Genomic DNA, 19076 nt, shown 5'->3' on the forward strand with positions numbered 1-19076 from the left:
TGCGCCGTTTCAACGTGAAACTCCATCGGGAGCCGCGAGCGTGCCGTGCCGCATGGGCCTCGAAGTCTCAGACTTCTGTCGGCGCTTTGCAGCAGAGCGAGCGCATCGTGCGCAAAACAGCACCCTGACCTTTGCATCGCTCTCTCTCTTTCTCTCTTTCTCTCTCTCTCTCTCTCTCTCTCTCTCTCGCTCTCTCTTTGGAGTCGCCACGTCCTATACGGACGCTGGTGCGGACCGGTACCGGCTGGTCGCCGGCAGCCAGACGCAACCGCGATGGCTGAACTCTCAGATCCTGCCTTGCAGGTCATTGTACTGGTACGTTGACCGGATCACTGCAAAGTCTATTGAGCGTCTTGTTGCTCCAGATAGGTGTGTGCCCTCTTTTTTTTTTTTTTTTTACCAAAAAGAAAGGCGCATTCGCACAATCGTCCCCCCTCCCCCCAGGACCTGCTGGGATCTTGGGTCCCCGTCATCCCCCCATTCGCCACCCTGTCGTGAAAGCTGTTGTTGTGCTGACGGGCGAGTTTCTTGCAGGGTTCTGGAGGAGGGCCCGAAGAGTCCAACGTCACAGCACTCCTGGTTCGCTCCGTGGCGGAAAACTGGTCCAAGGGGTCCATCGTGGCTGTCGATGCCGGCGTGCATCTGTCGGCGGTGGCCCGGCTCGTCCAGGAAGCATATCCCGACGTGTTGCCGGCGAAGCCGCCCTTCACGCTCACCAGGGGCCCCTTTGCCGGTCTCGATCTGCCGCACGCCTCGGCCTCGGCCAACGCGGCGCACATCACCCGCTCGCTGGTGGACACGTACCTCATCACCCACCCGCACCTCGACCACATCTCGGGATTCGTCGTCAACACGGCCGGCCTGCCCGGAACCCGGCCAAAGAAGCTGGCCGGCCTGCCGAGCACCATCCAGGCGCTCAAGAACCACGTCTTCAACAACGTCATCTGGCCCAACTTGAGCGACGAAAACAACGGCGCCGGGCTCATCACCTACCTGCGGCTGGTCGAGGGCGGGAGCCCCGCGCTGGGCAACGGCCCGGGCAAGGGGTACGTCGAGGTATGTGACGGCCTCCTGGTCAAGGCCTTGGGCGTCAGCCATGGGCACTGCATCGAGAGACACTCGCACCGGGGGTCGGCGTCGGGCGCGTCGCCCCGGTTCGGCAGCCACGACGCGTCGTCGCAGACGCCGCGAAGGGACCTGCACAGCCACGTCGGCTCGCAGCTGGCAACGAGGGGTCAAGCGCTGCTGCTAAGCCAGGCGGCCCTGTCGACGGCGGCGGCGGCGGCGGTGTCGTCGTCGCCGTCGCCGTCGCCGCAGTTTGGCGGCAGCGGCGGCGAGCTGGACAAGTACTGCGTCTACGACTCGAGCGCATACTTTATCCAGGACCAGTCGCACCGCCGCGAGGTGCTCATCTTTGGCGACGTGGAGCCCGACAGCATCTCCCTGAACCCGCGGAACCTGGGCGTGTGGCAGGAAGCCGCGCCCAAGATCGCCGCGGGGACCCTGACGGCCCTCTTCATCGAATGCAGCTACGACGACTCGCAGAGCAACGACCGGCTGTTTGGGCACCTTAAGCCGTGCTTCATCATGGAAGAGATGCAGGTGCTCGCCGACGAGGTCGACTCGGCGCGTCGCCTGCTACGGGCGTCAGACACGCGCAAGCGCAAACGGCCGAACCTCGACGACGACGCCGCCGACGCCGCCGCCGTGTCTCCGAAATCCGCCAAGCCGACGGCTTCCCGGCCGGCCGGAAGCGCAGCAGAGCACGGCGCCCACACGCCTCACCTGGCCACGCCCACCGACGAGCTGTCCCTCCCAGAGGCACTCGAGCTGGCCCGCCCGCTGCAAGGGCTCAAGGTGGTCATCATCCACGTCAAGGAGCGGCTGGACGACGGGCCCTGCGTGGGGGACAGCATCCTGCAGCAGCTCAAGGAGCACGAGGCGAAGGCGAATCTGGGCTGCGAATTCGTCATATCCAAGTCGGGAATGAGCTTTTACTTTTGACCTGTTTTTTTTTTTTTTCTTCTTCTTCTCCTTCTTCTTCTTCTTCTTCTTCTTCTTCTTCATGCCGGCCATTTTGGTTTTTCTGGCTCCGGATACCCATATCAAAGGGGGTGGGTGTTGCACGAATGGATGAATCTAGGTTACGCCCCGTCTTTGAACTGCGTGGACGCCTGCAGCCCGGCCTGGTTTTTGCTTCCCGGAAGACCGGCGACGTCGCGGTGCGCCTGCCCAGCCGTTGCTTGTTGCCGTGCTGCCCTGCCAGACGGCCGTGTTCATCCTCACCACTGCCAGGCTGCAGGTCGCCCCGCACACGAATGTATGCCTTGAATGTAGTCCTGTAAGCACGGCTGCTCTTGCTACGTTGGAAAGTACGAATGGATATGCAAGACGACCTACGACCGTACAGCAAGGATAGCCACGGCTAGCTTGATAATTCCACGGCACGAATGTACTTGATACGCGAGGTGATGCACGGCCTCGGGCGGTAGGCCCGCGCGGCTGTCCACCCAGCGCGCGTGCAGTCTTGTGAAGTGGTTTGAACCGGCTGGTCGTGCAGCGACAGCACAATGTAGTATCCGCAACGCCGCTTGCTTCATATGTAAGCAGCCAACCGGTCGCGAGGCGCACTCCAGCGCGTCTGGACGCACATACTCGGATCTGGGCCCCGCAGTGACGAGGGAAAGCGAGCGCCGCCTGGCTATCTGCCAATGCATTGACGGCGAGGCCAGCAAGAAACGGCGTACATGCAGCCAGCCAGCCCCTTCCCGCTCTCTCTCCAGAACACAGCGAGCCATGCAGTAGAGCTGTATCCCCGACCGCCTGGCGTGCAGCTAACCGCTTCGGCACTCACCTGTAAAACTTGCCAGACAAGAGCACCGCAACGCGTCGCGGCCCCCGTGTCTAGGCGTCGACAGAGCAGCATCGGGGTGCATGAGTGAGCCCGACGTCAATGTTGGAGCGAACCTCTCGCCGGCCTCTACTAGCGTATCGCGCAAAGCTCCTCATTTTAACATAGTAGTTAGTGCACGATAATATAAAAGGAGGTATATACTTCTTTCTTAAAACGGTCCGCACAATCTGCAGTTCATAAAGCAAGGCTCTATCCCCTGTGCATCCTTGTAAATATTGCCAGCCTCCTTCACCGACGTATTCCGCCACCTCTTAAACCTCACATGGCAGCTCAAGGCACTATAATATAAAAGAAGCTAGATACTTCCTCATCGAAACGGTCCGCAAAATCCATCAAGGCTCTATCCCCTGTGCATCCTTGCTAAATCCTGCCAGCCTCCTTCACCGACGTATTCCACCACCTCTGAAACCTAACATGGTACTGTAGCTCAAGGCACTATAATATAAAACGAGCTAAACACTTCCTCATCAAAACGGTCAGCAAAGTCCACAGTTTGCAAGGCAGTCCTCCATCGCCCCTTTGCTTCCCTCGATTCTTCTGGCCTCGGCCCACCAGCTCTGCAGCCTCGGCAATCCACCCCCCGGCCTCGGCGGCCCATGACATCGTGGCGTGGCCCGTCCCGTCCCGTCCCGTCCCGTCCCGCGGAGCCGCCTCGCATCAAGCTGCCTCGGGGACGACTCCGCGTGCCTGTTTCATCACTACCAGATGGGAAAATCGAGAAAATAATCAATAATAATAACAATTATAGCAGTAATAATAAAAGATCCCCATGCTGGAAAATACAAGCAGAAACAGAATCAATAAAATCAAAAAAATCAAAAAACCAACACAACATGTCTGGATGCAATCGTCGCCCTCGACAAAAAAAGTAGGGCACGGGCATTTCGCCCGACTGTCCCCTGCTGTCCCTTGGGACCCTGTTCGATTGTGCTGTCGTTTCCTCGCTGGGAGCTTCATGCTTCTCCGGCGGCGTGCGCGGCGTGCGCGGCGCGTCCATTCTTCATAGGACCCCTGTACCGCGTCCCAATCCCAGATGATACCATCGGATTTCACCATCGGATTTCCTCCATCCCACCGTTCTCGCCGTTGGTTCCTTTCGGCTGCGTCTGCGGGCAAAGGCCCGGGTCGCAAGCCGCGTTTCCGCGCTTCTCCACAAGGAGGAACTTGCCCGGGTTGCCCGAGCTTCCCCTTGATCAGCCAGACCTCAACATTCCTCGAATTCCCCCTTTGCCTTTCCTTTCCGTCACGCCCGGGGCGGCTCGGCAAGGCTTGGCACGGCAATTCACGCTCGTATTGCCCAATTGGAGTCCGAAACTTTTGGCTTGGTTTTTTCCCTTCAATATTCTTATTTTTGTTTTCGAGAGAATAAAACTGAAAAAAAAAACAAGAGTAACCCCTAAAGACAAAAAAGAAACTGCATGTTAGTTTAGTCCATTTTGTGACCGCGTCTTCGGATGGCAGTGCTTACCAAAAGTCTTTCTTCATCCTCATCCACTAGAGTAATGTCGTCGGTTGGTCTCCGCAGGAGTATCCGACGCTGCCGAGCTCAGTTTCTTGGTCATGTTCGCCATGTAGGCAAGACGTTTCTGCACGTCGCCGATCTGCTGCAAGCTGCGGGCGTCATCTGGCTTGTTCAGGCCGCGGACAATCTCCTCGACCACGCGTCGCTGGTCGAGCCACTGCTCGAGGAGTGGCTTGGCAGGCGTCTGCTTGGAATCTGCCACCGGCATCGACTTGAGCGTCGCCTTGCGGTTGCCATTCTGGGGCTCTGCCCCCTCCGTCTTTCTCTTGCGACCTTTGGTGGACTGTGCGTTGGTGCCGGATGGAGGCGAGCCGCCAGCACTGCCGTGATCGTTGTGCACGCGCTTCATGTGGTCTCGCAGATTCCACTGACGAGGGAATCCGCTGCCTGGAACAGCGCGCTCACAGCCCTCGTAGACGCAAAGGAAGGGCTTGTCGCCATGTCCGTGCAATCCATGGGCCTCGCGCTCGTGTCGCAGCAGGCAAGCAGTTGAGGAGAAGCGAGCGCCCTCGCAGGAGTCAGCCTTGCAGCGGTATGGTTTCAGGTGAGAGTCGACGAATTTGCTAATGTTGAAAATGTCAGTTCATTTTGCCGTCAATGTCTTCTTGCTCATCCGCAGCAGGGCGTGCGCTTGAAAAGGGCCGGTGTTCTTACTCGTAGTTGCACTTGAGCTTCTCGGCCTTGTGGTTGCAGCTCGCTTGTCCCTCCCAAGGACAGTGAAAGAGACCATCGGGCCCGGGTGCGGCATTCTTGTACAGTTCATGGTCCCTGGCCGAGGATTCACCGTCACTTCCCTGCTTACGAAGATGAAATCCGCTGGGAAGAGACAGGCCATCTTCAAATCCCGAAATTTCCTTTTTCACGTCTGTCGCAATTGAAACCTTGCGTTCCGCACTGGTAAAAGGAGAAACCAAAAAGAACATGTGAGAATGACGTCTCGGCAAAGGATGCTGCAAACCGTGTTCGACATACCTTGGGGAATCCCCAGCAATATCAGAATTGGGGCTTGTTGCACTGGGCAACCATACATCATCAACGGTGGCGGGAGAGGAAGTACGAGAAATGGAGCTAGAAAAGCAATCCCATGACCCCGGCGAGGAGTTGTCTGGCAAGACCGATTCAGGACCCAAGTGCATGTGAGCAGGAACCATGTGCATGGGGCTGCTGGAATCAGCTACAGCAAAGGAGGCACCCGGGGCAGCCATGGTCATGTCAAGGCTGAGCTCAGGCCAGTACATCTGAGACGGCACGGCATGTGCGTCTGCAGTTACCAAAAGGCAAGAATCCATCCCGGCCATGGTTCCAGTCATGGCAGCGGTCCTAGCATGGGGCATATTCCTGAAAGCGGACGCATGACCTCTGCTCATCTGGGATGATTGAGAGAGAGACGAGCCGCACGATCGGCTCGAATCTGCCCTAGACATGACTTGTGCCATGGATGAGCTTTGTGAAGTGTTTCTCGGGCTGACCCAAACCGAGTCCATGGACTGGGCGTGCTCCAGCCTTGATCCTCTGGGCGTGGTTTGGCCCGATGTGAAAAGATAGTCCTCGGCTTCTCCAGAGTGGGTAGATCCATTGTCCGGGTACTCCGGAAAGCTTTGGGAGCCGTCTCCAGTTGCCCATGATGACCCGTTCAACAGGTCTGGGGAAGATTCCGCTTGAGTGAAAGCAAACATGCCAGCGGGATTTGAGGCCATTGATGACTGATGATAGCTGTAATCGCGGCTTTGGTCAGTACGTCAAGCTCTACGTGTTTTTTTTTTCGAGTTGAAATGCACGACACATTGAAAATCAAAAAACTGAAACGAAAAGAAAGTTTGAAGCCATAATCAACTTTGATCCCTGCAAGAGTATATTAGTCCACGTCGTAGAAACGGAAACGCAAGGGACGGTTGTCACAAACCAGCTTCTGAACCAAGGCGTTATTGACTCCGGAAGTTCCAGGTAATATATCCATGGGGCGTCATTGGAGATTCGAGTTGTTGATGCCGTGTGGCTTCGGGTTACTGGAAGGTTCATCCTGCATGACAGTCGAGGTATTCGGGTGCAAAATTAGTCCAGTGGCAGAGCTGCTGTATGTCCATATGCAGGATGGCGTTCCACTCGTGCTGGTTCCATTGCCGCACTTGTTCCACGAGAGTGCAGAAAGTCGGGCCAAAGAATGCTTTCAAGATAAAAGAAAATACCAGGTCCAAAGGTGATTTCATGGAATCCTCAGTCATAAAGCCGGCGATATCAAAAGTCCTCACGACATCATTGACGGGGAGACAGCCAGTGTGGAAGCGGCGGAATCTAAAAACAAAACAGAAAAGAAAAATACGGCGCGCGGTTGCGACGCAATCGAATTAGATTGCGAGAACTTGAAGTTCATTCGTACAGACGCTTACCCATCGTCAGAAGTCGATCAGGTTGGCTAACCCGAGATCCTGGCCCGCGGGACGAAGACGAAAGTACTTCCGGAGTACATCAGGTGCCATGCCATGGATCCCGGGAAGGGACATGGAACCAGAGAAGAAGATGATTGTAGACTTGACAATCCCGGTTGCTTGGATGATTCCTGTGGAGCTTGAATCCGCACAAAAGCATGCCTTACTCATCATACAGCGGGCTGTATTTCTGTCCTTTGCAATTGTTCGTTTTCCTTGCCCGGCTCGGGCAAGTCCTGTGTCCGATCCCAATAGGGTTGGGGTGTGCAAGTCCTGGTATAAAATGGACATTTCCAAGAAGAAAAGAAAAAATCCCGGGAAAATAGAAAATAATCCAGGGAAAAGAAGCGAACAAAGGGAAACGAGAAAGAGACAAGGACAGAAGGAAAAAGTACATGATTGTCCACTCAACATGACGGGAGCTACATCCAGGAAGCTGAAATAGAAGGAAAACAGTACCTAGAAAGTGATTGAACCTCATCGAGGTTGACTGTTGTGTTATTGTAACCGGGCATGTTGGCCGGGTGTGGAACAACCAGAGCAATTGGCATTGTATCCTGGGTAAGAGACTATGGAGTCAAAACACCCTGAAACCAGTAGATCGGAATTAGATCAACTTGTCAAAGTCAAGTGGCAAAGCAGAACGCGTCCCCGGTGGCAAGGCCTTGGGTGCCTGATGCCTTTGCTAGTGTTGCAACGAGGCAAGTCCTGATGTTGATTTGGGAACAACAAAGAGAGACCGGGGGGTTGGGAGGGATTCCTTTGGGCTGTTTCTCTTGTGGCAAGGTCAGGCAGGAGGTAAGGTAGTTGGAGCGGGAAGACGTCTCTGTGCTCGGATGATTCAGAATAACAGACGGGAGGAATGTAAAGAGAAGAAGAGGCAATAAAGGTGTCGGTTGTTGGCGTCGGGCTGGAAAGGTTGGGCAGAAAATTGCGGACGGGAAAAGGCTTTCGGTCGGGCCATGGGGAGCATGGGGTTTTATTGTCGTGGGTGGAAGCCTGACGGCGATATCAGCGTCCAGACAAACAGACAGACAAGACAGGCAAGACAGGCAAGACAGGCAAGACAGACAGGCGGCGGCAGCGTGGCCCCACCGGAATGGCCTGTCGACGGACGCATCAGAGTTCCAGGCAGGGCCGCTGACAAGGGCGGCCGGGGGCCCGCATGGATGCGCTGGCAGACTCATGGCGAGTGATTGCGAGCGACGTGCCAGCGACGTGCCAGCGATTCGGTCGTAGGACAGGGATGAAGCTGTGACCGGTATCCCGTGCGTGATGGCTCGAAGTTGCGTCGAGTCGAGAGGGGCAGGCCTGGTGGTGGAGAAGGAGAGCAAGGCCAAGGCGGGTGAAGCGCACATTACGGAGTTCTGCGCACGTTACTGGCCCGCGCATGGCGCCAGCTGTGACGCGATGGCAAGGGGTGGGGGGGGGGGTGCATGTGGGAAGGTGGGTAGGTGGGAATCACTGGACACCGCCGACACCGCCGACACCGCCGACAGCGAAGCAGTGCACATGCATGCTGGGGGCTGGCCAAGGTTGGCCAGTGGGGGACCGCCGGAAACAATTGACTCTTGGCGGGGCCAGCGGACAGCGGCGCGGACCAGACTGCATTGACGCATGGCGAGACAATTTCCCCTCCCCCGGCCCCCTGCGCTCTCTTCTCCTTGTGTACGGACTACATGTATGATTCCTCGCACTTTGCTGGTTTGCTTCTCCGCCGTTGCCGTTGCCGTTGCCGTTGACGTTGCCGTTGCTGGATTCCACCGCGTCTTTTTTTCCGTGCCGTCTCTGGCCTGGCTACCGTCTCCGTACTCCGTAAGCATTCACAACCATCAGAGCAGGGCTTGTTCAGGACGTGCTCTCCCTAGGGTAGGGGCGGGACGGGGCTGGCAGCCTGGCGAGGAAAGATGGATGCAGCTGATGAAAAGGCATCATCAGTCGACAGTGACAGTGACTACTGGACAGCGTGCCAACTGCCAACTGCCAGGGGTGGATGAAATAACTCAGTCAGGTCCCAGAAACACGTCAGAGAGCATGGGTTGCAACCAGGAGCAGGGATGTGGCCGTCATAGCGGTGCTTGGTGCTACCCTCACCGCCCTCTCCGAAGCCTCGCAGAGTTTGTCAAAGTTTGTCAGAGTTGTCAGAGTTGTTTTCCCTCCTCTACAGAGTAGTCCGTACGTGGCCGGCCACACGCTCTTCTCGAACAGCGACGGGGATGCGTCCGTCATGCAAGGGTTTGCTCGCCAGGATACCAAGTCACGCTGGTCAAGCCAAGCCAACACGGAATTAAATATTCCGTACCCGTGTGTGCCTCCCTCCCTACTCCGTACTGTGCTCACGTCTGCCAACATAGCACCGCGCTTCAGCTCCGACCCCTCAGCTCAGCTGACGACAACTCGTAGAACCCAGAGTACTCGCACTCGGTCATCGGCTCTTCTCTGATTTGTTGGCGAAGATGCGGGACGGCGCGCAGCACGTGGGGAAATGTGTGGATGGGTGGATGGGTGGTTGTGAGCTCCACCACCCACCTACCCACCCAAGCTTGGCCCGGTTGGGCTTGACAAGACTTCAATTGACAACAGGTACGGACTACTCCGTACTCCGTAGTTGGTCACGTCGACGCTTTATTGTCGCTAAGCGCGGGCGGGCTGGTCGAAGAACGACTCCCTTTGGTTGAGACGACGATGGCCAATAATTTGCCTTGCCTTGTGCCGTCGATAATCAATCCCTTGACCGCCATTGATTCTGACACATCTTTCTTGGTCCGAGGGCAAGGGCAACTGAGCATGCTACGGTCGGATACGACAATTTGCCTTGCCTGCCAATGCCGCCGGAAATTCGTAGCAAAAATGACCATGTTCTTGGCACGACCCCAAATCGGTGACAAAAAGTGCCGACTATCGACTAACTTGGGCACCTTACAATGCACCACCTAACCCGGAATGGGGAGCCCAATCAGCGGTCGACTTGCCTTGTTTATTGCAATCGCCAGTCAAGATTTTTTCTTTCTTTTTTTTTCTTTTTTCTTTGTTCTTTTTTTGCTCTGCTTTTCTTCATCTTTTCATCATTCATCGCATCGCGTCGACGTGGAATCGCAAGGCTGCGGCCAAGCCATCAGTTGGTGTTTCCGCTCTTGTCAGTCTCCCTGTTCTTGGCTCGCAATGAGGGTTGTTACCTCCGAGATGAATCTCACTTGCCCGATGAGGCTCGTGTTCAACTTGATGCAGTGATTCATTGGCGCAATTTTACTTGCGCCTCGAGACGGAGGAGCTGTTGCCAAGCTCTGGCCATGCGGTCCTGATGGCGGTGAGTCTCAAGCAACTGTGCGTGGCTTGGCTATTCCATGAACGGATGTTATCCGCCTATGTGACGAGCACGTGACGAGCCCTTCCTCCTTGTCCGATTCCTGGTTTTTCGTCGGATGCAAATCTCTCATCGTATCGGCGGCAGCATGTCGGTCAACGACGTGCTGGCATGACACTCCGAGGCCTTTTTCGAGATGGGAAATCGGCGGTGTGCAAACGGCGTAATTTTTCTTCTTCATCCTGAAGTAACGTCTCCATGGCACAAAAACAAAGCCGAACCATTCATCCTACGGAGTACTCCGCCCACATGCTCAGCGAGGGAAAAAGAGAAATAAAGGGCCGGCATGCTCGTTGAAGCAGCCAAGGTTGGCTGAAACTTTGACGACGAAAAATGACAGGTCTCGAGCCTCGCATCACCACTTGGCGGATCTTTGCGCTCCTTATTATGTGCGGCTTGGAAGTCTCTGCAGCTGGCATGTTCACTGCCACACCCCTGCTGAAACCTTGGGCGATTGGGTAGGGGGGGCTGGGCATCCACGCGGCCTGAGCTGGGTACGAAAGCATAAGCCATGGCCATCTTTTGGGGGGGGGGGGGGGGGGGTCTCGAGCAAGCATAAAAAGCTCGGTGCGCGGTGGTGCCTACAGATACCATTCCACGCTCGTACATGAGTAATTAGACGTTGTGTGAAGAAGGCGGAGCTCGGTGTAGTGCGCCTTGCCGATCTTTGAGCGGTTCTGTTCCGTCATTGCGGCCCAAAGCAAGTATACGTTGCAGTTCTCCTCGGCCCAAGTATTTTCTCGCGACATTTAGATGAGTGTCACCGCCGTCCGACACCCTGTGTTTGTTCAGGGAAGGTCCTTGTTTCTCTTGACATGCCTGTAGCCGAGGGGGACGGAGTTCAGGGTTCAAAGGTTCCTAAACTTGCAAGGTTCTCGAGTTCCCACTTCTGGACCAACACTGGTTGATAGGGGCTTGACGTCAGTTCTTTTGTTTTTGTGCCGTGACTCGTAAGCCACTTGCTTGTTGGGCAACATATTGAGAGGTGAAAGGTGCCCAACTTTGTCGGCCTGTGTCAGCGGGAGGATGAGGGTGATGAGCTGATGGGTAACCAGTCCGGTCTACGGAGTACTCCGTACATGTTGCCGACATTCCGTTGGGGAGGGAGATGAACAAGGGCTCGCTCGGGACTTGGTGTCGTTCAGGCGTCCACAATCCGCATTTTGTCGGTTCAGCGACGGAGGTCATGTCCGAATCTCGGCGTCGGGGCATGGAACCACGGATGTTTTTTTGGTCCTGTGGCCCTTCTTGCTTCTGCGACTTGTTCCAGTGTTTGGAGTGACCTCTCATACTTTTGTGCCGCGTTGTTTTATTGGTCGTGTATGGATTTCCGACTCCGTGGGCTGGCGATAATCAGAGGGAGTACTCCGTACTCCGTCCTGCTAGCCCCAAGGTAGCATTGGTCTAATGTGACGTTTTCCACATGCGGATGATGACGGGCATGCCTATTGCTTTGCGCGGACAAGGAAAAAAGAAGAGGGCTGGGACCGCTGGGCCAATAGTCTCGGCGCCAGACCCAAACCCGAGCAGGGCTACGAGCGCTACGAGCGCGCAAGAGTGCTGCTGAAACCTTCCGTCGTCCGGTATGTGGTTTCTGGAATTGGCCACTCGGGCGCCGGTGTGCCCCTTCAGGTTGAAACAGAATCCTGCCACCGGTGGGTGAAGTCTGGTTGCTTACGGAGTACACGCGGGCCACTCGGCATATCGCCCCGTTGACGATGTGCCTTGTGCCACGGTTCTACTTGTATCGCCTCTAGGATGATATGTGCGGGAATCCTTCTTTTCCTCTGGGGCTGTATCTCTCTGGGGCTGTGGAGCGGCATCAGCCGAAAGCAGCCTGGCACTTGAGATCTTATAGAAGCCCCCCAAAAAGTCTCTGGACTTGATCGTGGTAAAATCTCTGGTACCATTGGAAGTTGACTGTCGACCTCTGGTACTTGCTTGAATGGAGTGCCCTAGGTAGGTACCCAAGGTAGGTACCCAAGGTACCTCGGTAGTTGGGCCAACTGTTGCGGGTGGGGGGGGGGGGGGGGGGGGGGCCGAGGGGGGCGGTTACAGATACCCGCCTTGCAGCCTTACCGGTCCCAAAAGATCGTGTACTGCGCTGCGCTGCACTACTTTGGGTAGAAAGAAGTTGAGTTCAAAGAACGCAAGTGGAGACGGACTGGGTACGGAGTACTCTTTTGCCCATCGGTCCCAACCTCTCATCCCAGCCAGCCATGACGGGTTGGGCTTCGCGGACCAAATTAGAAGTTCTGGCTTTGTTTTGCCCCGACTCTGTATAGAGTTATGCCCTACTCCGTAATGCTTACGGATGCTGGGTCAGTACAAGCTGTCTGGTATCTGCTATGTACCCAGCCCAGCCAGCCGTCTGGTTGATCCCTCGAGTTATGCAGGGGGCTGCGTGGATCGGACGTCGCTGGCAAGCGCTAGGGCACCAAGAGACCCAAGAGACACCACACGGCCTACTCCGTACTCCGTACCCGTGGGCTAACTTGGCAAGCCGGGGACAAGGGACTTGGTTTGACTTTCCCCCGCTGTCTGCGCCTGCGCCTGCACCTGCCCACGCCACGCCACGCCACGCCAGACCTTCATTTCGGGTCGCGCGCCTTGGGCCTTGTCGTCTGTTCCATGTCACGATGGAAACATATAACTACATTCCGAGGCCGAGCCTCTCGTCTTCGAATCTCCCTCTCCCTCTCTTTCCTCCCCTCAAACCTTCACGGAACTCTGCTTCTTTCCACGGCAATCTGAAATCATCCAACGTTGGGCGCATACGCCGCACCCCCAGCCCCCTCCCCCTACCTGATCTCGCTGTAGGCTCCCATGTCCCCTTTCTTTTCTTTTGCTTGCCCAAACAAAGGCGGATAGAATTCCTACTTGACGTCCAAGGACTCTTCTGCACTTAATCCAGTGCATTGACTGCTCGCGCACCAGGCGCCCACGAGCTGCAACTCACCGACTTGGTCACTGGATGAGGTCATTGGCTCACCCGCCTGTTGCATCACACCGCTTCAACAGCACCCACAGGAAATAGTTGCCCAGATTGATGGTCGGATTCATGCATTTTCCCCGGACGATTGGACTTTGTTTTTTCTTGTGATTGAGCGCATCTGGATATTCCTGAAATTGTCATCGTTTACCATACGCCAGCCACTTGTTTGAGGCCCTTCTTATCCTGGAGATACCGGTACCGTGGAACTTCCATAAACAAGGGCATAACTGCTTCGTGCTTTATTATCCGGAGTTTTCTTTCATCTCTTTCATTTTCTTGTTGCTGCATTTGATTGGATTTTGAAGCCTTACCCCCCCACGTCTCTGGATCAGCCCTGCATGCCTTATTGCTCAGAGACCATCCGCAGCATGATTCCGGGAGAAATGCCGCCTACTCTCGCGTATGAAGCCCCCGTCATATCCAGAGATCCATGGAACAAAGCCAATAGGTGCGATTCCCGCGATTCCCGCGAGCCATCCGATCGTCAGCACAGCTTACTGACCAAGACTGCAGTGGGCTGGCCGACCACTACGGCAACCCAGGCTTTGCAAACGGGTTTTATGCTACGCCGAGGTATGTAAGAAGCAACGCATCTCCACCGGCCCGGCCCGCCTCCAACGCAGGAACGCGTGGAATAACCCTCATCCCTCCCAGCAGCATGAACTACAACGGCAGTTGCTACACCCATAGCGGCACCACCACTAGATCGTCTAGTGGTTACAACTCGCGAGCGGACAACTCGTCATCCGCATCGTCCAACTATGCGTCTCGATCTTCTGTCATGGTCCCCGCGCTGAACGGCCCTCAAGCCGCCGGCAACCCGCCATCCTGGGAGATCCAAGGGCGATACTCTCCGACTGGCTCGTTCGAGGACATTGTTGCCTCGCCAAGCGTGTCGGATTACTCGGTCGAAAATGCCATGGTAGTAAGCAGCCCAAACCACAAGGCACGATCCACGGGCAAGCGAGGGTCTCAGCGCCGACCGTCCAACAGAGACGAGTTTGATGGCCCTCATCAGTTCCTCCAACGTCCCCCACAGGACGTGATTGACATGCAGGAAAGGGAGTTGCCGCACCTCCCCACCAACCTGCACGTTCAAGAGCAAGACGCTGTGCTGAGCCGCGTCAACGACCGTCTCTCGCAATGCGCGTTTGATTTTGTCGCCAAATATCAGTTTCCTATTCCGCTGACGCAGGATATGAGACCCGTGGAAAGACCGCAGGACCGTGAATGGACCGAGTGGGTTTACCTCCTCAAAAGGCTTGCCACCAAGCGCCGCATTCCCGCCCGCGTGCTTTACAATGGCCAAATCAAACAGTTTGTCACCATTCTCGAGAATTCACTCGAGATGCGCCACGCTGCGAAGCACCAGAGCCGTCCCTTGAAAGACGACCGAAACATTCTTCAGCTCATCTCGGCCGGAATCCAGGTGGCCAAAATCCTAAAGGACGCATCGGCAATGGAATACCTCGACAGATTATACGTTGATACAGAAACTCGGATCCTGGAACGCACCACGGGGCGATCTGCGCGATTCCGATCCTGAATTTGTTGCGACTTTGAATATGTCGACAACTCACCACGTTTTCTTTTTTTACACCAGATCTTCATTGGGAGATAATCTGGGGTGAAATTTACCCAAAGGAGGGAGGGTTTTTTTGCTATGATTATTCTTCGGAGACGCCGATTGGAAGAGTGATTTCCACAAGGCTTCGAGGAAAAGCGAATGATCCAACGCCCTTCCACGTTTTGTTATCTTGGATGCATGATGCACCGGAAGGAAATGATGCGTTACGTTCAAGTCTTGTAACAGTCTATACTGGAACCTGGATATTGGCCACTACCCTGCTCTTGGAGAGGAGGCACTAGTCCGGGTCAGGATGGACCTTTGCACGGTCAGAGGCTGCCTTGACCTCGTCCTGTACGTGCTACGGTTGCGATGCTCAACGCATTTGTATTTTGTATTTAGTGCTCTTGATTATGTAGCATGAGTTTTCGGGCCTCAGTTGCCGACGGACGTGCGTTAGTCGGATCACATCGCTGCTGGTGATGCTTGCAACAGTACCAGGCTGTACCATCTTGAACATTTGTCTGGATAATTGAGTAGTGACAATGGGGTGCTGAGTACGAATGGTTAGTTTCATGGAGCATGGTGCAGGGTGTAATTAAAGCGCATGCTTTGCCGTATGCTTTGCCGGAAAAGAAACTCGGCCCAGCGTCCGAGCTCGCGAGTTGAATCCAATTGAAATTGCGGAGTCCCCAGCACGCGTTCAGCTCGCCAAGTTCCGTCCGGTGTCAACACGCCGGCATAGGTGGATGGGTACGCACCCTTGAAGCCGGCTCTGATCTGGGTTCGCCGCCTCGGCGATGGGGGCTGAACGATGCACCGGCACCGGGTAATTATGGCCCCCAAGCTGCACCTTGCACCTTGCGCCTTGCACCTTGCACCTGCACCCAGCTGCACCTGCACCTGCCTGCACCTGCACCTGCAATGTGGTTTGTGGAGTCGCTCTGGCACTCCGTATGGCCAGCCCAGTTCTCTCAAACCTTCTTTTTCTTGCCTCCCGTGCAAGCCGAGCAGACAGACCCCAGTCGGTTTCCGGAGCAAGACGTTGTCGCTCGGTGTTCCAGTTCGGCATAGCGCCCATGTCCGCGAGTCGGCTGAGACGAGACGCCGCAGGTTTACGGGAACAGAGCCCGTATAAAACTCGCCGTATCTATCCCCGACGATGCAGCCTTCTCGCAACGAGGAAACCGCGCGCGCAACCAGGGCTCTGGGAAATATCCGCACCTTATCATCAGACAAAACCCGGGGTTTCGTTTTGGATGTTTTTTCTTTTTTTCAACCAAATTCTAGCCTGGGCTGCGCGCAGGACTGGACCAACCGCGCGGCTTTCCCACCACCGACCGTTTCCGCCGACCGTTTCCGCCACCACCAACCTAGGCGTGAGTGAGTGAGGGGGTTAAGAAAGAAAAAACACCGCCCGCCATCGGTTGCGTCGTCCGGCGGTCCGTCGTACGATCTCCTTGGGCCGCATCGGTTACCGGTCCCTTGGCGCCGCAGGATAGAGCACGCCGTCATGGCCTCGGTCACCTCTCGCGCGTCCGACCGTTCTTCGCCTTACGACTTCGACCTGGACTCTGCGGGCGACACTGACGAGTCATGGCAGTACGTCGACTACTCGAGCGGCGCATCGGCCTCTGGATCCGTCGGGTTCCTCTCCAGCCCGGCTAGCGGGAGCCTGAGCGGATATGCCATTGTCGGCCATGCGCACCTGACGCCGCCGCCGCCGCCGGTGGACATGGACCAGGCGATGTTCCTGCCGGCGGCGACGTTGTTTCCCGGCAGCCAGAACGACCAGTATCCGATGACCTCTCTGGGCGATCCCAACGAGGTTGCGGCGGCGACGGCGACGGCGACGGCGACGGCGTTTGGTGCGCAAGCCGCCGCGAATACCTCGTTCGTGACACCGCAGCAGTATATATTTCCTGGGGGGCATGACGGCAGGTTGACGCAGCAGGACTTGTATGGTAAATCACCACCGGCGGGGCGGGCCGCGGCGACCAGAGACGACGGGGGCGGTCGTGGAGCAAGTTTCGCGGACTGACCTTGACCGTGCCTGTAGGTATACCGCCGTTTATGGCGAGCTTGCCGCCGGATTTCTTCGCTCCTGCGGACCAGGGCCCCATGGCCCAGACGGAAAACTTTGCAAGCCAGCCTTTTTTCCAGCCTGATCCCGGTGCGGCGATGGCGTCGTGGAACGCTCACAGCCCAACGGCAGCAGCAAGCACGCACATGGTTCCTTTCGAAGAAGTCGTCCCGTCTCCAGCCAACATGCACAGCAGCACCACCACCACCACCAACACGCCGTCCTCCTCGTCCGCCTTGTCATCGTCCTCTCCAAAGTCGCCGCCCATCAAGGCCGAGCAATCCTTTCCGCCGCCGCCGCCGTCGTCGTCTTTATCCTCGTCTTCGTCCTCGTCATCACTGCGCACGAAGTCTCTCCTCGCCCTCCGCCGCTGCAAGGAGGGCAAAGTGGAAAAGAAAAAGGCCGAGTCCACGGCGGACAAGTTTGTCATCGTGACGCCCAACACCATCAGCGCGCATGCCGGGCGCCCCAACCCGTTCGAATGCTTCGAGGCCATGCACGCCACGCACCGCGGCCGAAAGGGCCCGCTGGCCCACGAGACCAAGGAGAACGCGCTGCAGGTGCGCAGGCTGGGCGCCTGCTTCTGCTGCCACAGCCGCAAGGTCAGGTGCGACAAGGAGCGGCCGTGCAGGCACTGCGAGCGGCTGATGCTCTACGTGCCGCAGGTGGTCTGCTGGCAGTTCCAGGACTTCATCCCCGTGCTCTTCCCGGACCTGATCCGGGCGCACTTCAGGAAGCCCGAGATGGCGCGGTTCCTGCGCGACAGCGTGGGCGGGTTCCGGGTCGCCGGGGCGGAGCGCGCGTGCGAGGTCGAGCTCTTCTCGGGCTCGAGGTTCAGCGCGGTGCTGAGCGTCCGGGCCAACTTCTTCACGGCGACCACGTGCGACGTCTTGCAGCACTGGCATATGATTCCGGACCGGGGGAGGGCGAACCTGCAGTCCAACGGGAGTGCCCCGATCGGCATCGAGCTGGGCACCAGCGCGCAGAGGGACGACCTGAGAAAGAGAGTCAAGGCGTACATCCAGGACGTCATCAGCGAGCCCTTTTACGCCGAGCAGGTTACCGAGTCGCTGCGGAGCACGCAGCTGCCAATGAGGATTCTGAAGATTGTGCAGACGTACGCCAAGCAGTCAGACGTACGTTGACAACCCCCCCCCCCCCCCCTTATCCCCCTTTATTCGCATGGCTCCCCTGTTATTTTTCTTTTTTTTTTATCTCTGGTTTGACACACGAGCTGAACCGTCAAGCAAACATCACCAGTCGACAATGGTCAAGCGCGCATTGTCCATCTACGCAATGCACTACATCATGACGCGCCACCTGTGCATCACCCGGAAATCCCTTCTCGCCATCCAATCCACGGGGCTTGTCCCCCAAAACAGCCCCTGGGTCACGCCTCGCGTCCTCGCCCGGCAGGTCAAGGCCCTCGTTGACGAACTCATCATGCGCGAGATGCAGCTCCTCTTTGAGCTCTTTTCCAAGTCTCTCAAGCCCAAGCATCGCCGGGACTGGGCCCCCTGCACCGCCGCCTTCCTCGTCCTCTGCCTCTTCATCGAGGCCGTCGAGACCACGGCCGACAACTTTGTCGTCGCGCAGAACGAGATCGATCGGAGGAACACGTCGCCTCCGAAATACAAGCAGGGCTACGTGCTGGATATCTGCAAAGAGCTGGAGAACCTGCCGTTCAAGCAGTTTGCGTACCAGTTCCACAACATCTACCAGACGCACGCAAAGGACGCCAACGTCAAGAGCTTCAACCCGCTGTTTGACGACAGCTTTGAGGAGCAGCACGAACTGGACGGGCCGGCGGTGGAGATGGTCAAGGGTCTGAGAGAGCTTTTCCACGGGGAAGCCTGTAAGTTTGCTTCGACTCGGTTGTGGTGGCGTTGGAGAAATACCGCGTCTTGTCGGTGGCTGACCCCTTGTGATGATGAAATAGGGCGAGATCTGCAGTTTCTGTCCGATGACGACGTCATCGTGAGCAGAGGCGAGAGCAAACAGCCTATTGACAGCTCCGTCATTTATACTGGCCGACTGGTGGCCAAGTTTTTACTGTCATTTACCAACGAGAACGCCACCTTTGGGGGGCAAATATAGAAACTATCCAACACGGGGGAGCCGTAAGCGTACATGTAGCAATGGAGACTGTTTGCACCTCGGCAAGTCCCGCCTGGGGCTGGTGTTTTGCGTAGCGCACAGCTGATG

At 56.5% G+C, this 19076-nt stretch overlaps 5 protein-coding genes across 5 annotated transcripts; 3 read left to right on the forward strand and 2 right to left on the reverse strand.

Moving 5' to 3' along the window:
• Positions 1-273: 273 nt before the first annotated feature.
• Positions 274-2004, forward strand: UV8b_03497 (uncharacterized protein; the record flags this gene model as incomplete). The annotated part of the gene is made up of 2 exons (XM_043140995.1): positions 274-315; positions 535-2004. 2 exons carry the CDS (start codon positions 274-276, stop codon positions 2002-2004), a joined length of 1512 nt encoding a protein of 503 aa, XP_042996929.1.
• A 2397-nt stretch (positions 2005-4401) lies between these two features.
• Positions 4402-7413, reverse strand: UV8b_03498 (uncharacterized protein; the record flags this gene model as incomplete). Its single annotated transcript, XM_043140996.1, has 4 exons — positions 4402-4999; positions 5091-5330; positions 5409-6149; positions 7322-7413. The coding sequence occupies 4 exons, from the start codon at positions 7411-7413 to the stop codon at positions 4402-4404; spliced, it is 1671 nt and encodes a 556-aa protein (XP_042996930.1).
• Positions 7414-10841: 3428 nt separating this feature from the next.
• UV8b_03499 (uncharacterized protein) lies at positions 10842-11516 on the reverse strand (the record flags this gene model as incomplete). The annotated part of the gene is made up of 3 exons (XM_043140997.1): positions 10842-11045; positions 11126-11226; positions 11306-11516. 3 exons carry the CDS (start codon positions 11514-11516, stop codon positions 10842-10844), a joined length of 516 nt encoding a protein of 171 aa, XP_042996931.1.
• Positions 11517-13559: 2043 nt separating this feature from the next.
• On the forward strand, positions 13560-14767 carry UV8b_03500 (uncharacterized protein; the record flags this gene model as incomplete). The annotated part of the gene is made up of 3 exons (XM_043140998.1): positions 13560-13669; positions 13735-13794; positions 13879-14767. The coding sequence occupies 3 exons, from the start codon at positions 13560-13562 to the stop codon at positions 14765-14767; spliced, it is 1059 nt and encodes a 352-aa protein (XP_042996932.1).
• Positions 14768-16301: 1534 nt separating this feature from the next.
• UV8b_03501 (uncharacterized protein) lies at positions 16302-18968 on the forward strand (the record flags this gene model as incomplete). Its single annotated transcript, XM_043140999.1, has 4 exons — positions 16302-16752; positions 16848-18007; positions 18132-18726; positions 18811-18968. 4 exons carry the CDS (start codon positions 16302-16304, stop codon positions 18966-18968), a joined length of 2364 nt encoding a protein of 787 aa, XP_042996933.1.
• Between the last annotated feature and the right edge of the window lie 108 nt (positions 18969-19076).

The sequence above is a fragment of the Ustilaginoidea virens genome, chromosome 3 (assembly GCF_000687475.1).
Source record: "Ustilaginoidea virens chromosome 3, complete sequence".
Classification (NCBI taxonomy): domain Eukaryota; kingdom Fungi; phylum Ascomycota; class Sordariomycetes; order Hypocreales; family Clavicipitaceae; genus Ustilaginoidea; species Ustilaginoidea virens.